Source organism: Bacillus rossius, chromosome 13, assembly GCF_032445375.1.
Source record: "Bacillus rossius redtenbacheri isolate Brsri chromosome 13, Brsri_v3, whole genome shotgun sequence".
Classification (NCBI taxonomy): domain Eukaryota; kingdom Metazoa; phylum Arthropoda; class Insecta; order Phasmatodea; family Bacillidae; genus Bacillus; species Bacillus rossius.
The window spans coordinates 5,636,031-5,653,868 of NC_086340.1; the positions used below are offsets into that span (position 1 = coordinate 5,636,031).

At 40.6% G+C, this 17,838-nt stretch overlaps 1 protein-coding gene across 1 annotated transcript in view; it reads right to left on the bottom strand.

The window, feature by feature from the left end:
- Window positions 1–17,838, bottom strand: part of LOC134538138 (homeobox protein caupolican-like) — a 146,846-nt gene that overhangs the window by 95,868 nt on the left and 33,140 nt on the right. The window contains exon 2 of the mRNA XM_063379178.1: window positions 10,795–11,145. Coding sequence (XP_063235248.1) covers window positions 10,795–11,145 — 351 coding nt within the window. The remainder of the gene's footprint in view (window positions 1–10,794; window positions 11,146–17,838) is intronic.

Here is a 17,838-nt window from a genome sequence, read left to right on the forward strand (position 1 = left end):
CAGCGACGCCGGCCTCCGCGGGAGTTCCGAGTGAGTTCCTAAGGTTCGTATAGTTCCGCGAGCGAAGGGAATATGTAACATCGGCGAAGACGGTGAGGGGACAAACCCCCACCCCATACTAGAGAGTGGCGCGACGCGAGTGCGACGGGATCGAGAGAGTGGTACCGAGTGGCTCGAGACTGTGTGTGTGGACAGGCGCGAGGTGAGGTGCCGAACCACTGTCGAGCCTAGGTCCTGTGAGGAGTGCGAACTGCGGAACTTGACAGACATTATTAAGTGCAACTGCTTATTAGCAATGTAAATATGAGTAATTAATAAAACTTAATCGGGCTATCCCTTATGAACCCAGTTCACCCCACATAGGTCGTAACAATATTTTGGTTAAATTACAATCAGTAATTAATTAAATACAACTTATTTATTTTTAAATAAATATATTAGGCTGGGGTTGGGGGACAAAAAAAAACATTCGTTAACTCCCTTAGTTGACACACCATCGAACTATCGAATCCGTTTTCGAATATCCGATCACCGGACCTCGGCAGCCTCGGGTGGAACGACTCGAACTAATCGAATCGAAGCCGGCGCGGCGTTGCGGGAAACCGCGCGCAGACACTTGCCTCGCGTAGGCGAGGCTCCTTCTCCCGGGAAGTGCAAATTCTCCCCTCCCCTATCTCACCCCTTCCTAAACCCTCTTCCCATTCAAACCTACCCCCTTCCCCACCCCTCACCAACACCAACCCACGAAAAAAAAAAAAATCCCACAAGAACCAGCACGCGGTACCGCGCTGGTCTATCGACCCAAGCGCCTCTCATTCTGGAAAAAAAACTCATTTCTCTCTCTCTCTCTCTCTCTCTCTCTCTCTTTTTTCTGTTCACGAGCTCCGTCAGGAAGGGAAGAAAAAGGGGGGGGGGGGGATATTGTCAGGAATACGGCGCGCCCGTGACGTAGTTTGAAGCCCGCCAAATTGCGACACCCGAAAGAAAGAACAATAAAAAAAAAACAAGTTTCTTTCCGTACCAGCCTCTCGTCGTAGGAAATGTTTAGGATAATTCTATAAACTTGTGGAACATTTTAAGAGGCCACTCCAGTGTTTCAGGGGCACTACGCAACCCGCGTTAACCTCATAAGATTCAATGCTATTTTCATTTTGCTTATAACTTATTAACTAATATAGATTTAGAAATGATGCTTGCTTGATATGTAATACAACGATGCTCTTATCAAAGCCCCTTTCTTCAAAAACGTGCATAAATTATGGTTCAAACCTAGACAATACACTTATGCATATTAGTAAAGATTAGTATAAAACCATAATTTACGCACGTTTTTGAAGAAAGGGGCTTTGATAAGAGCATCGTTGTCTTACATATCAAGCAAGCATCATTTCGAAATTTATATTAGTTAATTAGTTATGAGCAAAATGAAAATAGCATTGAATCTTATCAGGTTAACGCGGGTTGCGTAGTGCCCCTGAAACACTGGAGTGGCCTCTTAAGAACCCAGCGTCCACTACATCTACATTTTCTCCAAAATTACAAAAATGTATCGAGTAAACATTCTCTAATTTTCCATGCAGCAAAAAAAAATTGAAGTTTTTTTGTTTACTCATTGCATCCAGCATTGAATAGCTTAGAATGAATTATACCTATATGTATATATTATGCCTGCAGACCAAACCTCCCCACCACTGAGGAAATAAATTGTCAACTTAAAAATGTTGCTAGCTTAATGAAGTGAAATTCAGTTTTTTTTTTTTTTTTTTTTAAGTATTTTCAACGTGGCTAACGTAGCCTGATTACGACATTTCGGTTTTTTTTTGTAGCTGACATTACGTAAACAGCCGTGCACACTATTTTTTAAAGTATTTTAGTACAGCAGGACAATCATCTAATTTTTTCGTCTGGGACTTCTCCACGCTTGACAGCATAGATATCCTTCAATCTTTCTCAGGATAATCAAAATGTGTGTGTTTATTTATTTTATTTTATTTTTTACTTTTTTGAAACTCTCTCAATAAATGTTGACTGCGTAAAGTGTGGCTTGACTTTCGGCTTTGATCAATAACTGCTCGAGTCTTACAAGACGGATAAGAAACTAGAAGAAAAAAAAGAAGAATGCACTTAGCCTTATCATTCCTAAACAGGCTTGTTACAACGAAGCGCTTCTCTTAAAAATTGTTAAGTCCACATTGTATTCACCGTTGTTATCTACACGACCAATGTGTTTTAAGATTACTCTGTGCTTCTTTTCGATGTTATCACAAATGTAGCACTCTCGGTGTACACTCAAAGCCAACACTTTCAACACGCGATCGCAAATTGACGTTAAACTTAACCTAAGTCAAATGGTTTCTTGCACACAAGAAGGAGGAAAATTTCTGATGAATTTAATCAGCATTACTTGTGTAATTGTACATAGGCTACGCTAAATGAATTTACCTACATTGTAAGTAAATTTAGAGACTTATAAAAAATCACAATGCACGTCAACTAAACGTAGTTTAAAAGTATTCGCGCAACAAAAAATGCAATGTTGCTATCTACTGTTGCATGGACGGGAGTACTACATTATTTTTATTGTGGACTAAACCAATTTTTGAACGATTTTGTCAAACTAACCAAGAAATTTTAGACAGTTCATGCTTAAAGTTAGTAAACTCGGCGTTCGTAAATTTATCAAGTTTCCTGAATAAACTTCGGAGGACATACATTCTATGTATGCCCAGGCGTGTATGAATAAATAATTTTATTTTAATATTTCTTTGTTTTATTTATCGAGGATGTTAATCTAACGTCAGCCACTTAGCGAATGAGCCCATTTTAGGCTTCCACCACATAAACGTAGCCTACACAACAAATTAGCGTTGTGAAAAAAAAAAAACAACTACATAATAAAGAACTTAAAAATCCGGCTTTCTTCCAGATACTGAGAATCTAGGTCCCACCAGACTTTTGTGGTGTAACACAAAACATTTACACAACTAACTAGGCTTATATGTAAGTAAAACTCGAAAAAAAAAAATTCAGTTCCTGTTTGAGTTCATTAGCCGGAGAAATAAGGATATGCAGGGTCCAAAAGAAGGTAGGGAAGAGGGGATAATCATGCCTATCATTAACGTTTCACAGTTTCAAATTTGCAAGCGAAAACGGATCCCTTCACTGACGGTTTTTTATAAATTTGGGGTGGGGGGGGAGGGACCTCCCCCTTGATTTAGGCCCTTATGCACATAGATTTTATTTAAAACGGTTTGCCATAAAGCGTATATGTACAGTCTTCATAATACATCACGTAGGTAATTACAAAACTCAAGCATCCCCTTTAACAGCTGCAGTAGCCTATGTATGTCGAGAACTACAACTCGTCATATTAAAAAAAAAGGTATTCAGAAAACCTGATGAAAATGCAAGCAAGGATGTAATGTTATATTGCTTTAGAAAATAAATGCACCAAGAGCTAAAGGTTTGTTTGCCTCTAATTGTCCTTGAAGATGGCTGCAGCGATGCTTGCCGAAACGTCGGGCACACCATAATTTCATTATTTTTAATTGCAAAAAAATTTTCGTATGCATAGGTACACTGATTTGATTTCGTTGAGCCAACATTATTTCTGTAACTCAGCTGTGTTTTTATGTTAGGTGTGCAAATTTAACATTTTTAACACGTAAAATTTGGTTAGCAAGTTTCAGCAAGTACGTATTTGTTCCATCGCATGTAAAGAGATATTTGTTTTTGTTTATTTTTTTATCGACCATAACTTCTTTTTTTTCTGTCCCCCTAGTGTAGCAGCATGCCTGAAAACAAACTTCAGGAACATTTATTTCGCAATCGCGTGAGCAAAAAAAAAAATTGTATTGTGTGCTGTGTAGGCGTGGATGGTATTCTCTGCCTGCGGTCGGGCCGTTACGAACTTCAGGGGCACCAACTTACCAACAAAGCCACAAAAAAAGGCCGGTAGGGGAAGGGAAGGGAAGGGAAGGGAAGGGGCCTTTATTAGCAACCCCAGCGCCCGCGAGTCCGCGGCGGAGAAAAAGGCCGCAATATGGATCCATAACTCAGTCGCTCTCGCAGTTCGCGGCGGAGCGCCTTTTTTTTTATACACACCCTGTTGCGGTCCGCGGTCACCTCCCGCTAGCGCGCAACAAGGGCACAACCGCCACCCTGGTCCCGGGGACGTATTTCAGCCCAGCTCGAGCTGACAACTCGCACCGAACTGAAAAGCCTTCTCTTCTGGTCTTGTGGTGTTGTTGCTGCTGCAGTTCATGACGGACCGTTCCATCTTGCGATGTGGCAGAAACTTTGGATGTTGCAGTTGCAGTTGTGCTTTTCTTCTGCAGTTCATGATGGACCATTCCATCTTGCGATGTGGCAGAAACTTTGGAAGTTTCAGTTGTGCTTTTCTTCTGCAGTTCATGATGGACCATTCCATCTTGCGATGTGGCAGAAACTTTGTATGTTGCAGTTTGCAGTTGTGCTTTTGGTTAGAAAGGGGGGGGGGGGGAAATTGCAAAAAAATGTAACAAAGTTGTCTGCCACGACACACCCAGCTGATGTTCCGATTGTTTGGACTGGCGAGAAGACTTTTGTTCCCACTCTTCGTCAGTTCTAACTGTTGAGTCCGAACTGATAGCGGTGAGGCGGGATGATAAGCGCGACGCTCGCTGGTGCTTCTAGCGCGGTGTCTCCTCTGGACTGGCGCGCAGTCTTCTCGTCGTGCACAGGACGATTAAGGACTTTTCTAAAGAAAATGAAGGAAGCGTTCAAGCCATATATTAACAAATTAAAAAGGGTTTATATATAAGGTTGAATAGCTGACATAGTTACATTAGGTTCAGTGTAGGTCATAGAGTATAACACTAATAAAATATGTTTCGGTACCCTTTCAGCATAATGAGCAGTGTGAGATATTTTTTTTTTTGCTAGCTCATATGATAACGTGGAACTGATTCATTCGAATTTTAATAATAATAATAATAATAATATCGACACTTCTTACAATAGGTTACCAAAACGGTCATTAAAAAGTTCCAGAATGGTTTAAAAACGTTGTTATCAAGAGAGGCCCCGAACTCCTTTTTTTCATCTCCTCAAGGCTCCCCGGTGTGGACGCTTTCCAAAATATCAGGACCCACCCCCCCCCCCCCTTCAAAGTCTATTACGGCCACTGGCTGTAGTGAAAGTCCCTTGAGTGGTTCTTAAGAATCTGTACCGGACGTTCATGTCAACAAAAAAAATTCCGAAAAAAAAAGGCTCATTTTTAGAAATACAAAAACAGAACACCCTCAGCGAATTCTTAAATGCTTTTCGTAAACAAACAACCACTCGGATGTCTCGATCGGTTTCCAAATCGCGTTGCTTTTTTTTTTTCTGAAGCTCTGCAAACTTCACGTGCGCCCACGTGACTATAATCCCCTTTCCTTACCTCTCCCGATACTGATCATAACTCGACTTGATGTAAGCTTTTATACATACGCCATTGCTAATCACATGTATGTCTGTAGAAGAAAACTACAAAAAAAACCAAAAGACAAAAAACACAAAATAAGCAAAAATTGCTGTTGTAAACAGGATATATACACCACATAATATTCCATAACAGGAATATAGTCAAATAACAACGAAAAACACAGAAAAATGGACTAAGAGAACGAAAAAAAAAGTTTTTAGTCCATTTCTCTTTGTTTTTCTTTGTTTGTTGACCATATTCTGGTTATGGAATATTAATATCCTGTTGACAACAGCAATTTTTGCTTTATTTGTGTTTTTTGTCCTTTGATTTTTTGTAGTTTTCTTCTACAGACATACATGTGCTTAGCAATGGCGTATGTCCAAAAGCTTACATCAAGTCATGCACTCCCATTGCACAAATCTTTCAAAGATAATGATCGTAACTCGTGACCACAGAATCATTTCCTAAATGGCTCCAAATCCGCTACAGTTCTGAATGAAATCGGGTTGTGAGAATGTTGAACTGTAACTTCCACCATTTCTATCCATCTTTTAGTCACGACTAGGTTCAGGCGGATCTTCACGACGGTAGTAAATCCTTTCTTTCTTCTTTTTTTTTTTACCAGGTCGTCCACGACTGACAAATGACCCAAAGGAAACAATTTGTCAAAGATAAAGTCCTACATTTCTGCTATCTTCATTTATTCCCGAGTAGAAGAGGCTTGGGTTGAAGAAGAACTAAAAGCATGCGTCATAGCATTGAGTGGTTTTCTTTTTTAAGGCGTTCTTAAGTTACTTTAAGTCCGCGCTTGATGAAGAGTCTTCTCTCGGGAAATACCGGGCACTTTGCTGGTGCTTTCAACGAGCTGTAAATCGACTTAGACCCATTCTGAAAGGTGTTATACATTATATTGAAGCTATTCATCAAGTATTTCATATTCTTAGTACGAAATAGATTGTACACCACCAGGAAAAAAAATATAGTTTAAAAATGCCACGGTATTCACATGTTGCCTGCGTGTGAAAAACAATAAAAACATTTGCGTTTCGTTGTCACTGACGAGAACCGGTCATGAAATTCATAAATCTCGAAAATACAAAAAACACAACTTTCCGAACCTTTTTTTTTTTTGCAAGTATGAAACTTTTTATTATTTTTTTGCGAGTCATAAATCTCACGAAATATTTGCTTGCTGCCGCTCAACAATCCATATTTAAAAAAAAAAAAAATTCATATATAACAGCTCTCGGCGCGCGGACAGCAGTTGCTAATGACGGACCCCAGGGGCTGTCCCGTGTCGACCGGTTGATAAATTACGCCTCCTTTGCTTGATGGCTGAAAAATGATGCCCTGGGAATATTTATCTTGCGTGGACCGGCGGGTGTCGGAGGATCACTCCATCAAGCCAACACCTCGTGGCCAAGCGCATTCGTGCAACAGATTACGTGCGCGCATCGTGTCGACAATTTAAACAGCGGCCGTTTAAAGAATCCACACGCAACTTAGAAATTAAACAACTTAGAACAGTCATAACTTGTAATTCTCGAAAAAAAAAAAAAAAAAAAAAAAAAAAGAAATTCAAGCAACTTAGGACTAGAGACCGGAAAAATTCGCGGGTTCAATGACATTCAGGATAGACTCCAATATCCTCTAGACACTCGAGCAAATGCCAACTGTTCATTGACTGATGTCTTGTGAGACGTCTCGACTGGGTAACCTGTGATTTGACACTTCTATGAGTGAGGGTCTCTAACTGGCCCTCAGTCCTCCAGATTAACAGTAAACCAATTGCAGAAGCAGCACTAAGGTATAATTATTTGAATTTTAGCAAAACACGAAATGAACCCGCGAATTTTTCAGGTCTGTACTTAGGACTGTCATCAGCTAGAACGATCAAAATTCAGAAACACATAAATTAGAACTGTCGTGTCTTAGAAACACAACTTAGAACAATTATAACTTATAAACACGCAAAGCAGAATCACGGAGCTTAGAATAGTCATAACTAAGATAATTATATCTTATGTATTTCTTAAGTTATGACAGCTCCCCACCGTTTAAAAAAATTCAGAAGAAAAAAAATGACATCTGTGCACTTTACACGAGCAGTCACAACATTTCATTTACAAAAAATCACAAAACAAGTAACATGTGACATTCAGACGTTCATCGTTTAGCCAGCTCTGAAATTTGTTCTGCACATCTTTTAGATATTTTAATACTACATATGTTTTATAACAACTCCATCAAATATGTGAATACAAATTATTTATGTTTCAACCATTTTTCCCCCTTACGGCATTTTTAAAAAAATGTTACAATTGCTGCTGTAAAAGTTTGAACGAACATCCATATAAAAAAATGTACATACGTATTTAACGGATTTATCCAGCTTTGTTTCACATCACTCTTCGGTAAAGAATTGGCGCGTGGCCGAATGAAGTACGATAGCTTGTGAACCATGCTAAACTTATGATCATCAAACCAAAAATCCGATTTTTTTACGATGTGGATTTTTTTTCCGGGTTAATCACTTTGACAGGCCTGTTTACTTATACATCATACCCTGTTGGACATATATTGTTACGAGTATACTCGTGGTGGGGCTACGGGGCGGGCCAATTGCCTGGCTAGCCAACCAGCTGGCCCATTACTGCGGTCCATTTACTGCCTCGCCGACCGTTCCTCGGCCCCTCTGGAAGGTTCGGCCTTTTTTCCCCTAGAGTTCCGACCGCGTGACGTGGCGTAACTAGGACGCCGCTGTTCTGGGAGCTTCGGCTACCAAGACGAACCCTGATGACGAGACACAATCAAAGGGTGCGAAACCGTTTCCAGAACGGGGGACTAGGGGTGTGGAAACATTGCGACGACAGTCTCCGAGGAAGTGAGGTGAAGAGGGCGTGTGAGCCCCTTGGTGAGCGATAGCGGGCGACGAGAGAAGGGCTTCGTGTGAGGAGACAGAAGCGTCGGGGACTGTGTCGTGTGAAACGGACGAGTGAGTGGTGTGTGCAAGTCAGAGTGTCGGGACAGAGGCGCGCTGTAAAATAGCAGAGCAAAGCAGCAGAGAGAGTCACTGTCGAGCCAAGCTCCGGTTAGGAGAGTAAACTGTGGACTAAATAAAAGAGTGATTAGTTTTAGGACAGACGCGTCAGTGTTTAAATAGAAATAATAAAACTGCATTTAATTAATTGGACTATCCTTTATTTCACTCGAAAAATAGTAGGGCCCTATATGATAAAGTGTTATAAACAGAATTCTTAAATGTATAAAAATTAGTATAAAATATTAACAAATGTATGTTTTTCATTATAATTTATTCTGGAACTCGAAAGTATTTTTTTTTCTACATACAGCATTTGGTATATTTCACAGCATGTAAATTTTACAACCATATTACAAAATGTCATGAACATTTAAGTAAAGTTAATCAACAAGAGATAGAAATCAGTACAAGTATCATAATTCTACCTTATATTCCTTACAGCTAGATACTCTGAAAATGCGTTCGACAACTAAGACCGAGAAAATCATTATGATTTAAAATATCAGAAATAAATTATTTATTACTAGAGAATATTACAAAGCGAAAGGAGTGATATTTTATTGCAGATTTATTCAGTAAAGGTAAGATATTTCTGCGAGTAAAATTTATTCGTGAAGCTTGCATCGTTAATACTGCATTCATACTCAAGACAAGCATGGTGTGGTTTACAGCTACAATTTTATGGTCATCGCTTGCGTTCCTTTAACATCTGAGTAACAAAAAGAAGTAAGTTTGGCAGCACGTGTGCTTATAAGCGGTGCAAGACTAGGTTTATTAAAAAAAAAAATATGAGTCTGAAAACTCGTAGTTCCTTTAAACTGTATTCCCCGCCTAAATTCACAAAATTAAAAAAAAAACTCTACGCAACTGTAATAACAAAACATTGTAGGAACAGGTGTTTGTTACGTTACGTATGATCGGGATGGCTGTACTTGGTGACAGATAGTACACGAAATTTATTTTTTTTAATTTTTTTCCTAGCCTAAATTATTCTAAGTGTGTAAGGGGACGGTCCAGGTTAGGGGAGGACCTAAGTGTGTCTCAGGCCGAAGCCTATACACTCCACCATGCGGGTTTTTAACCATGCAGGACAAGGGCGCGTACACGAAACTTTACCAAGGACTGCCGAACTTTTCCAATGATTCCCGAACTTTCCCGAGGATTGCCGAATTTCCCCGAAAATTCAAAAACACCAACTAATAAAAAAAAACATGGCTAAATAACATCAATCAAGACCCGAGCAGAACAAGGCCTCTCCTCGTAAATCAAATAAACTCAGTTTACACCCCCACCCTCCCCACAAACTACTAAAAGGCCGGAACTTCCACGCTATCAGAGTGACTTACCACCGCCTTAGGCGACTCTAGAATAATAATCAATATTTCAGTCAATTTGCCTCAGGGTCATTTCAACTCACACACACCTCTACGGAAGCTACCAGCCGTGCCCCCGATAACTAGAGACCTGCAAAATTCGCGGAATCATTTCGTAATATGCTACAATTCAAAAATTATACCTTAGCGCTGCTTCTACCACTGGTTCACTGTCAATCTGGATTAATGAGTAGAGACCTGTAAAATTCGCGGATTCATTTCGCGATAGGATAGAGTCCAAATACTTTTGACATAATTTTGCTTCAGTGATCAGGCCACAGTTTATCTGAAAGACTCTGGGCCAATGAAAAATCTTTTAACAGAAGAGTTAACGAATCGAGATCATTCCAGTCAACAGGTGTTACGAGTCGGCAACCAATCAGCAGATGTAATTTGCACGAGTGGGTAGAGGATCGTGGAGTCTATCCTTTAGGGATCTGAATTCGCGAATTTTTTCCGGTCTCTGGTAAAGACGGCTAATTAGAGACCTATCGTTCAAAGAACGGACACTCAGTCGAGACGACTCACGAGTCAGCAGCCAATGAACAGGTGGCATTTGCCCGAGAGTGTAGAGAACAAAATAAAGAATAAAATATTTTTATGAATAGGTGCAAATCACAGATATACACACAAAACAATTCCCTCGATAGTGGGGTTCCCCATAACAGCGTCAAGTTTATAGAGTTGTCTCACAACTAACGAGGAACAGTTTGATAGGCTAGGCAGGTAAATTCCTGTTCTGAAGTAAAAAAAAAAATTCACAAAACGTAGTATTTTTCAATTTTTTTTTAATATTTAAATCTCCACCCGGCACCAAATTAATTAGATACTGCGAGGTCACTGAAACCGCGAATTTTTCCGGTCTCTACCGATAACACCCCTCCAAACGAGGGACACGGCTGGAGGGGCTAGGGCTGTGATGCACTCACCAGCGGCGAGTAGAAGGCGGAGCTGTCGACGCCGATGCTGGGGTAGGGGTTCTGGTCGGTGGACGGGTAGGGCGCGCCGTAGACGCCGACGCCCGGCGCCGAGAGACGCGGGTAGGAGGACAGCGCCAGGCGCGCCGAGTCGTACTGGCACGAGCACACAGTCTGGCCCGACATGGGGTCCGTCATGATGGGGCGGCCGTTCTCGCAGCACGAGGGGTTGTTGTTGCTGTTGTTGGCGGAGGCGGCGCCGCCGGGAGACATGGCGCCCGACGGCGCGCCGCCCCCGGAGCCCACGGAGCCGGGGCCCGTCCCCGGGGGCGGCGATGCGGCGGCGGGCTGCCCCACCAGCAGCTGCGACAGACCGGCACAAGACCTTATCAGCACACGGCCTCCGCCGGGCCATTACCGGGTGGGTCATTTTTCTAGTCATCTACGGGAACATAGTCTGATTTGGTGGGTAATTTTTCTAGTCATCTACGGGAACATTATCTGATCTGGTGGGTAATTTTTCTAGTCATCTATGGGAACATTATCTGATTTGGTGGGTAATTTTTCTAGTCATCTACGGGAACATTATCTGATTTGGTGGGTAATTTTTCTAGTAATCTCCGAGAACTTTATCTGATTTTATGGGTAATTTTTCTAGTCATCTACGGGAACATTATCAGAACTGGTGGGTAATTTTTCTAGTCATCTACGGGAACATTGTCTGATTTTGTGGGTAATTTTTCTAGTCATCTACGAGAACATTATCTGATTTGGTGGGTAATTTTTCTAGTATCTAATCTACGGGAAAATTATCTGATTTGGTGGGTCATTTTCCTAGTCATCTACGGGAACATTGTCTGATTTGGTGGGTAATTTTTCTAGTCATCTACGGGAACATAGTCTGATTTGGTGGGTAATTTTTCTAGTCATCTACGGGAACATTATCTGATCTGGTGGGTAATTTTTCTAGTCATCTACGGGAACATAGTCTGATTTGGTGGGTAATTTTTCTAGTCATCTACGGGAACATAGTCTGATTTGGTGGGTAATTTTTCTAGTCATCTACGGGAACATTATCTGATCTGGTGGGTAATTTTTCTAGTCATCTACGGGAACATTATCTGATTTGGTGGGTAATTTTTCTAGTCATCTACGGGAACATTATCTGATTTGGTGGGTAATTTTTCTAGTAATCTCCGAGAACTTTATCTGATTTTATGGGTAATTTTTCTAGTCATCTACGGGAACATTATCAGAACTGGTGGGTAATTTTTCTAGTCATCTACGGGAACATTGTCTGATTTTGTGGGTAATTTTTCTAGTCATCTACGGGAACATTGTCTGATCTGGTGGGTAATTTTTCTAGTAATCTACGGGAACATTATTTGATTTGGTTGGTAATTTTTCTAGTATCTAATCTACGGGAACATTATCTGATTCGGTGGGTAATTTTTCTAGTATATAATCTACGGGAAAATTATCTGATATGGTGGGTCATTTTTCTAGTCATCTATGGGAAAATTATCTGATTTGGTCGGTAATTTTCTAGTAATCTATTAGAACATTATCTGATTTGGTGGGTAATTTTTCTAGTATCTAATCTACGGGAATATTATCTAATTTGGTGGGTAATTTTTATAGTCATCTACGGGAACATTGTCTGATTTGGTGGGTAATTTTTCTAGTCATCTACGGGAACATTATCTGATCTGGTGGGTAATTTTTCTAGTCATCTACGGGAACATTATCTGATTTGGTGGGTAATTTTTCTAGTCATCTACGGGAACATTATCTGATTTGGTGGGTAATTTTTCTAGTAATCTCCGAGAACTTTATCTGATTTTATGGGTAATTTTTCTAGTCATCTACGGGAACATTATCAGAACTGGTGGGTAATTTTTCTAGTCATCTACGGGAACATTGTCTGATTTTGTGGGTAATTTTTCTAGTCATCTACGGGAACATTATCTGATTTGGTGGGTAATTTTTCTAGTATCTAATCTACGGGGAAATTATCTGATTTGGTGGGTCATTTTCCTAGTCATCTCTGGGAACATTGTCTGATTTGGTGGGTAATTTTTCTAGTCATCTACGGGAACATTATCTGATCTGGTGGGTAATTTTTCTAGTAATCTACGGGAACATTATCTGATTTGGTGGGTAATTTTTCTAGTATCTTATCTACGGGAAAATTATCTGATTTGGTGGGTCATTTTTCTAGTCATCTACGGGAACATTGTCTGATTTGGTGGGTAATTTTTCTAGTAATCTCCGAGAACATTATCTGATTTGATGGGTAATTTTTCTAGTCATCTAGGGGAACATTGTCTGATTTGGTGGGTAATTTTTCTAGTAATCTACAGGAACATTATCTGATTTGGTGGGTAATTTTTCTAGTCATCTACGGGAACATTATCTGATTTGGGGGGGGGGGGTAATTTTTCTAGTAATCTCCGAGAACATTATCTGATTTGATGGGTAATTTTTCTAGTCATCTAGGGGAACATTGTCTGATTTGGTGGGTAATTTTTCTAGTAATCTACAGGAACATTATCTGATTTGGTGGGTAATTTTTCTAGTAATCTACGGGAACATTAACTGATTTGGTGGGTAATTTTTCTCGTAATCTACGGGAACATTATCTGATTTGGTGTGTAATTTTTCTAGTAATCTACAGGAACATTATCTGGAGAACAGTGGAGAACAGGAGAAATTACTGCAAAACCTTTTAAAATATCAAACATATGTTAACAACTTTTTTTATATATACAAACAGAACAAAATCAAAAAAATACGGGTTGTCGTTTTTTTACTACCTAATGGCTGAATTTACACTTGGGAGTTGATTAGGACCTTAGGTGGGTAATTTTTCTGGTGATCTACGGGAACATTATCTGATTTGGTAGGTAATTTTTCTAGTCATCTACGGGAACATTATCTGGAGAACAGGAGAAATTACTGCATAACAAAAAAAAGTACATTCAAACACATTTCATCAACCTTTTTTTTATACAAATGGAACAAAAAAATACTGTTTGTTTTTTTTTACCACCTAATGGTAAATTTACACTTGGGAGTTGGTTAGGACCCATGCTACCCTCTCTACCAACTGAAAGGAACTTTTTATTTTATTTTGAAACAGTACCTAACCTACTACAGAACATAAATTTTGTATATGCACATTAACGCATCTTAAATTTCGTACATCTAGATTGAAATGTGGGGGGAAATATGTTTGGCGGTATTTTACTGGGAATTTTCTCACTCAGATTCCCAGTTGCAAACACAGAAACATTTTCAAAAATAACATATTTTTTTCACTTGAGTTGGTATCACTTAAGTTTTACAATTCTCTGTGATGCAATTAGAAATTACGTCGGGATTCAACTTTCGAGTTCTGTTTTATGTTGCTAAGACTTTACATTTAAGTAGTTTATGACAGCAAATCAGACATTCTTAGTTTAAAGGTGAGATATAAAACACGAAAAACAAATTGAAAACGTCTTTTTTTTTTACATAAAATCTAATCACTTGGCCTGAATTTCGCTGATTATTCTGCGCATACGCAATTCGTTGTTTGCTACCCAGTTGTAAACAAAAATAACGTTAAAATACCCACAATTATCCATTACTTTCGCGCTATCAGTCTAATAAAGTTTTTAAGGATTCTCAGTGAAATTAGAGGAATTTTAAGGCGCCTTATTCAATGAAAGACAAACGAAGGACTTTTTAAGAATATAAGGACTTTTTAAGGATATTAAGGATGCTTTAGCGCATTGCGTCGACAACTCTCTGCCCTCTGCACTCTGAAGTCAGAGAAAATAATTCCAAATTGCGAAAAGATTTTCAATAGAAGCGACAAAGCTAGCCTCAAGATCTCCTTTGAGAAAGCACAGTTAATCACTAACATCAAGACCAAAGATCTGGCTGTGGGACAGAAAGAGAACAAGAGCACAGTAAAGGTTCAAATGTATGGGCGAGTGGAGAGAGCCCAATCATATCCGAGAAGGAAACTTCCTCGTCGCGATCAGGAAAATGGAAATGCCATTATCTACAACATATATACAACGAGAGATCAGTATCCCTGAATGCCAAAGCTCAGACACTAAAACAAAGTGATCCTACCTGAGGCCCTATACGCTACGGAGACTGACGGAGTTTTTTTTTTAATTTAAGTTAAAGAAAGAAACATATCGAGTAACATATTGGGCCCAATGACAGAATACGGCGAATACATAATACGGCACAACGCACTTGGAAATTATCTGGATTCAGTCGACTCTACGCTGGAATCTGCCCCAAGAGGTATTTTAAGAAAAAAAAAACTGTGCTGCTGCGCCAGAATCGACAATTTATATCTACTATGTTCGTAACTAAAATATTATAGCCCGCATTTTTTTTCCCTGGCAAGAAGCCGCAGCCAATTTGCAACACACTTGTCGAACGTCATGCCGGAGGCGACAATTTTTTTTTACGTAATATTCTTCCTCCCCCCTCCAAATTCTCTCTCTCTCTCTCTCTCTCTCTCTCTCTCTCTCTCTCTCTCTCTCACTAGAGTTAGTTCACGGCCTCAGCTGTCCGCCCGGAGCGGGCCCGGCCTATTTCTGTGTCACGTCGACGCGCAGAAGCGACCAATCTCTGCGCGCGGTCTCCCAGCGCAGCGATCTACACGCCTGCCTCTCGCTAGGCTGACCGCGATTTTATTTATTGACGTGACAACGTCCAATAAATCGATGAACTCCAGCTGCACGCACAAAAAAGTGTCACGTTACGCACATTGTCCTGTTGCGCTATGTCCCGTTACGCTCATTGTACGCTTGCGCCGCATCTATCTCTCTTCCACTCGATTGGAACAACCATCGATTTGACTTTTTCGAGGCACATTAACCGTGAAACACTCCCATTCGTTTCCTACTTTTCCTATCATCGTCCTATCCTTAACAGAATAACACAGATTGGAAGAAGTTAAATTGCAAACATGTATAAAAGTAATAGTTAAAATAATCTGTTCGTTCAAGTAATAAACATATTTGAATTAATGAGTGCAAATAAAAGTAAATTTATCAATTGAATTGTAGATTTCATTTCACTCCCTCTTTGTACCCATACAAAATAATGATAATTCAATAAAAATGATTCAATTTTATTCATAAAAGTATGCAATCATTTCATCAATGTTTTGTTATGACGTTGTCACGTTAAACTATCGTCCGTAAACCAACTTTACAGACAACCAATTTTCTTTTTAAATTCCCCCAACCTAACTTAATTCTAAGTGCACCTGGTCGAGAGGGGTCCGGGGTTGAAAGAAGACCCTCTAAGTGCGTCTCAGGCCGAAAGCCCCACACGCCCAATCATACGGGGTTTTTCAACCACGCAGGTTAGGGTAGCACGCAAAAGGAGGTTGGCGCCATGACTTACTACCCTATCTGAAAACAATAGACTGTAACTAAATTAAATTGGGCGCAAATACCGTCTGTTCAATCGCGGTATTCACCCCTTTCCCTCCTCCCCCCCCCCCACCCAAGGGAAGCCTTCTTTTCACAGACGAGAAAGAACCAAAACCCGAAGTTCTCCGAAGTTCATGCTTTTTTTCTTCTTCGTATCTTTTATGTAGCTATCCTAACCAAATCAACCGTCCACAATGTTTTAAAGTATTTATAATGTAGCTAACCTAACCTAATTGACCATTAGTATCCTTTTATCAACACCGCCATATTTATTTACAATGGACAAAAAAAAAACCGAAGATGCACGATCGGACGTTTGGGTCTCTCGTCTGTGAAAAGGATTCCCCTCCCACCAAGCTAAACACACACACACGAGCGTGGATTACTACAGAGAGTACACCCGTAAATAATGTTCATCGTCCATCCGCTGCAAGGTGCCAGAGCCCTTGCGGTTATTTTTTTTAGTTGCCAGCTTCTAGCCTCGTGCATTAAAACGGGGTTGCAACCTGGAATTTAGTTTGGACGCGTTCTGGAATACAGCCGGCGAGTCATGTTAACGGCTGTAGGTATCCCAACAAGGCAGTGCTTATTCGCTGCCTGAACCCGAAATGTCTTGGAACACCGTCCTTTAATCCAGTATTTCTGTGAATCTGTAGTGAGCGTACGAATTTGAAAGGTCCTTAAGGGGCCCGCCTCGTCAAGGGTGTATCTGTGTCGGCGAGGCGGGATGATAAGCGCGACGCTCGCTGGTGCTTCTAGCACGGTGTCTCCTCTGAACTGGCGCGCAGTCTTCTCGTCGTGCATTTGAGCGGTGACCGTAACATTACATGGCGGAGAAATGAAGATAAAGGTGTAATGCAAGTCCCTCAAGTGCTTTCAAGAATCTGTACAAAAAATTACTCTGAAAACACGCGTTTTAGCCATTTTAACTCTTATAAAAATACAGTTTAAAAACTTAATCCAAAATCGAAAGCACTTCGTCGGCCCTCAGCGAACTTTTAAATGCTTTTCGTAAGCAAACCCCACTCGGATATCTTGAGTAGTTTAGAAATCTCGTTGTTTTTCCTGAAGCTCTGCGCACCGTGTGTGTGCCCGGATAGGCGGAGCCCTTGATAAATACTGTTGAACCCAACATTACATGTTCGGTTGGTAGACGTTAGTTCTAACGGTTCGTGGTGTGCGCGGAGAAGAATGAAAAACTTAAATTGTTGTCCTTGTTGGGGGAATGTTTTGATTCACATCAGATACTCGAACGTGTGTTTGATCAGCTTTGGAGGAGATTATATTTTGTAGGAAAACACCGAAAACCCTGGGTTTATCTCCTTCATCTAAATATGTTAACTCGCACTGCGTAAATAATTTTGTTTTCTCGTGTGTGTGTGGTGATTGTAAGGGGGGGGGGGGTGATGGGGGGGGGGGGGGGGGGTTCGGACGCGAGTTGATTCATCTCCGATGATGGCTGGAGGCAGCCGCAGGCCCAGATACGGCACGCAGGAAGCTGATAAGGCGAAAGCAGCGCGCCTACAGAGCGGCGATGCGCGCGAGATAGGCTCTTATCGGCGAGACCATCGCGCGGGACGACGGCCGTTTCCACCCGAGCAGTGTT